The following is a 4,216-nucleotide window of genomic DNA, read 5'->3' on the forward strand; positions in this document are numbered from 1 at the left end:
TGAGCCTGACAGGGTGAGGGAAGAGTTGCTGGGCATGTGCTGCTGCTGCCCCACAACAGGAAACAGGGGTTTCCTGGAGTAGCAAGTTACTGTGGCTCATGTCAACTTCTCTATGGACCAGGAGAGTGTCTCACTCACCCCAAACTTCCTTTTGCATTAACCAGCTCTTCAGTTCAGTTCAGTCAGTCGCTCAGTCGTGCCTGACTCTGCAACCCCATGAACCGCAGCACGCCAGGCCTCCCTATCCATCACCAACTCCCGGAGTCCACCCAAACCCATTTTCAGTTGATACCAATTACATCTGAAAATAAACACAAGTCAAATTTGATATCAAAAGGAAGAGTGATAATTTGACTAACTACTGTGTTCAGCTGTTGTATCTATGATGAAACTTGTTTTAAGATACTGCATGTAATGGATTATGGAAACAACATAAGATATAATGATCATTTATCCTCATACCTACATATGATTTCTTTCACTTAAGGTAGAAAATAAATTGCTTTATGAAAAGAAGAAAAATCTGTTTGTGTTAATTACTGCAGCTTTCTCAGCCTACATATCAATATAGCAATCACTATAATTCTTCACCACAACATCTGTTCAGTTATCTAATTTGGGACTTAATAGTAGGAGAAAAGATAATCTCCCTTTGCAGAAGGCTAGGATGTATCTCGCAGATATGGAGTCCTGTCACAGTGGTCCCTTTCTCTTCTCTATTTGTTCTGACAGCCCAGGTCTGTTCAGAGAGGGCAAATAAATGCTAGATTTTGGTCATCGGGTTATCAAACCTTTGAATTTATATTGTTCCGATTAATTCAATTGGAACCCTCTCAGTCAGGTCTGACTCTTTGCGACCCCAGACCTGCCAGGCTCCTCTGTCCATGGCATTCTCCAGGCAGGAATACTGGATCTTTCCAACCCCAGGATTTAACCCAGGTCTCCAGCAATGTAGGCAGATTCTTGACCATCTGAGCCACCAGAGAAGCCCCCAAAAGCCACACAAAGCCTCTATATTCTGTGCACCTAGTTCTAAGGGAATATACCACAAGAGATCTCCATAAGACAGTTGATCATAAATAAGACCACTACTGATCATAATATTTGTGTAAGAATGTAAAAGGAAAGCCATGCCTAAGGATATTACTAAACAACATGGTGTCAACTACAAACTGGCACTTGCCAAGAGTATTTGCCAGCCACTGACCAACAGCAAGGGCATCTGTCTTCTGCCTCTGCAGAAACTGAACCCTGTGCTGCTGCAGCTGCTGACCTTCAACACTCGTTGAGGGGAGTGCAGGGTGGAGAGTGAGGCACTCTGTGCTCCAGGGAAACTGGTGAAACAGGTCTTTACATGGTTAGATATTTTCAGGAACTGATTTCATGATCCCAATCCTTGCATCTCTTCATATCTAGAAACGCACTAAATCCCTTCATGGTGACGTCAGCTCCTTGTGACTAGCAGAAAATCTTTTGTAAAGTAAGCACTTGATTGCATTGAATTCCCCCTTCACCAAAATCTTAAATATTGACTTTCCCCCTCTACCTCTTGGAGCAGTCTCTCAGAGCTATCTGAGCTTCGGTCTCCCCGGCTGCAGTCCTCATTTTGCCCCAAGTAAAACTTAGCTCTCACCTCTCACGTTATGCATCTTTGTAGTCGACAATGGCAAACAGCAGAGAGCTGTTACCTACAGTGGCCTACCCCTTGAAGTTGAACAGAAACTTACCTTCTTATCTCAAAGTAATTACAGCCTTAGCTAAACTGGTTGAAGTGCTTTCAGATCCTGCCCTGGAATCTCCATTAAATCTGATAGTACCAGACATAGCACAAATTGTTCTCCAACCTTTTTCTACAAAACCCCCAACCTTTTTCTACTAATCAGTTGACTAATATAAAATATTAATTTCCCCTCAGGTTATTCAACTTTGTTACCCTTCTCAGTGAAAGGTTCTCCTGATAGCACCTCTGCTATTCAAAATACCTTCATGTCCTGAACAGATTTTTTTAACACTCTCATACCAAATGTGAATTAATGTGCTTTAAAATAATCTTATCTTAAATATTGAAAAGAAACAATACCAGGCTGTCTATGCAATAACTATTCTAAACTCCTTTTTAAACCAATCATTAGCAAAAACGAAATTAACGAAGTAGCTGAACTTGTGGGTCTATCTTGGATACATTAAATTGCAAAAAGTATACTTACAGTGGTAGTTATAGATTTTTAACACAGTTCACATTTCATGTATGCCTGTTAAAGTGAAAGTTGCTCATCATGTTTGACTCTTTGTGACCCCATGGACTATACAGCCCATGGAATTCTCCAGGCCACAATACTGGAGCGCGTAGCCTTTCCCTTCTCCAGGGGATCTTCTCAACCCAGGGATTGAACCCAGCTCCCCCACATTGCAGGTGGATTCTTCACTAGCTGAGCCACAAGCAAAGCCCAAGAATACTGCAGTGGGTAGCCTACCTTTTCTCCAGCAGATCTTCCCAACCCAGGAATTGAACCAGGGTCTCCTGCATTGCAGGAGTCACCCTTTCTTATTTCTTTAACAAACATCTACTGATAATCAACTATGTGAATGGTGAATGCTCAATTCAACATATAATAGTAAGTGAAAAACATTATAAGCCTATTGTAACAATAATTCTTTAAAAAGGTAAGCTGAATATTCACAATATTATGTGATTGCAGAATTATCAATATCATATTTATTGGATATCACACATTTCCCTATAATTACCATGCAATATATAATCAGAAAAATAATAAATGCTGTTTTCAAAACACAGAATTAAAAAACCCCATTCATAATAAGGATTGTGAATTGATACCAAGAGGTTATTTATAGAAAAGGAGTGTGAGTGGCAAATGTAAAGGCAATCTTACAATTTCAAAACAAAACAATGCTAACTTCCTTCAAGAATTTAGTAAGCAGCAATTATCCATAAAATGTGTCATACTTTCTGGGTCATCTTGAACCTAACCTTCTGATTCTATGCTTGTCTAACACATCAGTTTCCACTTGCAGATGCACAATATGACAAATGCTACTTTGAAGGTTGCACCAAAGGAAGGGGGCTGCCCCAGTCACAAGTATGAGTACAGGTAGCGAGGGCCTGGGAAGCACTGTGTCCTTGCTGCACAGAAGTAGACAGCTGAGTCTCCAGGTTGGATGGTTGTGATGTGCAGGGAGAGATGTTTGGTGTTCTTATTCAATAAAACAGTCAGTCTCTGGTCTTTTTTTTCACCCATATTTGAACGAATAGCTATAAGGAGCTGGGGACCTTTCCCAGGTTCTTGTTTATACCAAGGGAAGTAGTCTGAAGCTGTGTCTTTATAAGTGCAGGTGATAACAGAGCTGTTTCCCTCCTGGACACTCAGGGTAGAAGGACTCTGCTCCACCTCGTTTCCAAGGCTGACACCTATGGAGAAAGTAGAAGTCAGAAGAAAGAGAAGGGTTGTCAGATTATTAAGTTCCACAATTTACTTTCCCTTTTCTACAATAACTAGAAGAAACCTGAATAAAGTCAGTCTCGGTGTCTAACAAATATCTACTAATATAGTCTGTTTCCCTTAAACCCTCAACTCACAGTCCAGCTGCAGCCATATGAACGTGATTAAAGCTTCAATGGGTGTCTTCATTGTTTTTCCCATTTAGGATCAATTGTGGACCTGCAGTCTCCAACCAGGAGACCTGCTTCTGTTACCAAGTGATCCCTTCTTTTCTCTAGTGGTTTATTTCATTGTCTACCCAGCCAATAAGAAAAAGGCTCTACTTCTGCCCTAAGCCTATGCATTCAGAACCCACTCACATGAACCCTCCACATGTTCTGATCAGCAGAGGTGCACCACCATCTGGTGGTCACATCTCTAACTACTGAACTCTGGTTAAATGTCCTTTCATAGCTGTGCCTATGAGGGACATGCATAAATACAGCAAATGTCAAACAAATTATGTCTCAGATTGAAGTAATCTCAATTCAGTTCAGTTCAGTCACTCAGTCATGTCTGACTCTTTGTGACCCCATGAACCGCAGCATGCCAGGCCTCCCTGTCCATCACCAACTGCCGGAGTCCACCCAAACCCATGACCATCGAGTAGGTGATGCCATCTAACCATCTCATCCTCTGTCATCCTCTTCTCCTCCTGCCCTCAATCTTTCCCAGCATCAGGGTCTCTTCAAATGAGTCAGCTCTTTGTACCAGGT

The 4,216-nt window shown here is 41.6% G+C and overlaps 1 gene segment (V, D, J or C); it reads right to left on the reverse strand.

Moving 5' to 3' along the window:
• Positions 1–3,095: 3,095 nt before the first annotated feature.
• LOC105001808 lies at positions 3,096–3,662 on the reverse strand. The segment is given in 2 exon segments: positions 3,096–3,430; positions 3,599–3,662. Coding segments are annotated over 2 exon segments (399 nt in total).
• Between the last annotated feature and the right edge of the window lie 554 nt (positions 3,663–4,216).

The sequence above is a fragment of the Bison bison genome, unplaced genomic scaffold (genome assembly GCF_000754665.1).
Source record: "Bison bison bison isolate TAMUID 2011002044 unplaced genomic scaffold, Bison_UMD1.0 scf7180017855187, whole genome shotgun sequence".
Taxonomy (NCBI): Eukaryota; Metazoa; Chordata; class Mammalia; order Artiodactyla; family Bovidae; genus Bison; species Bison bison.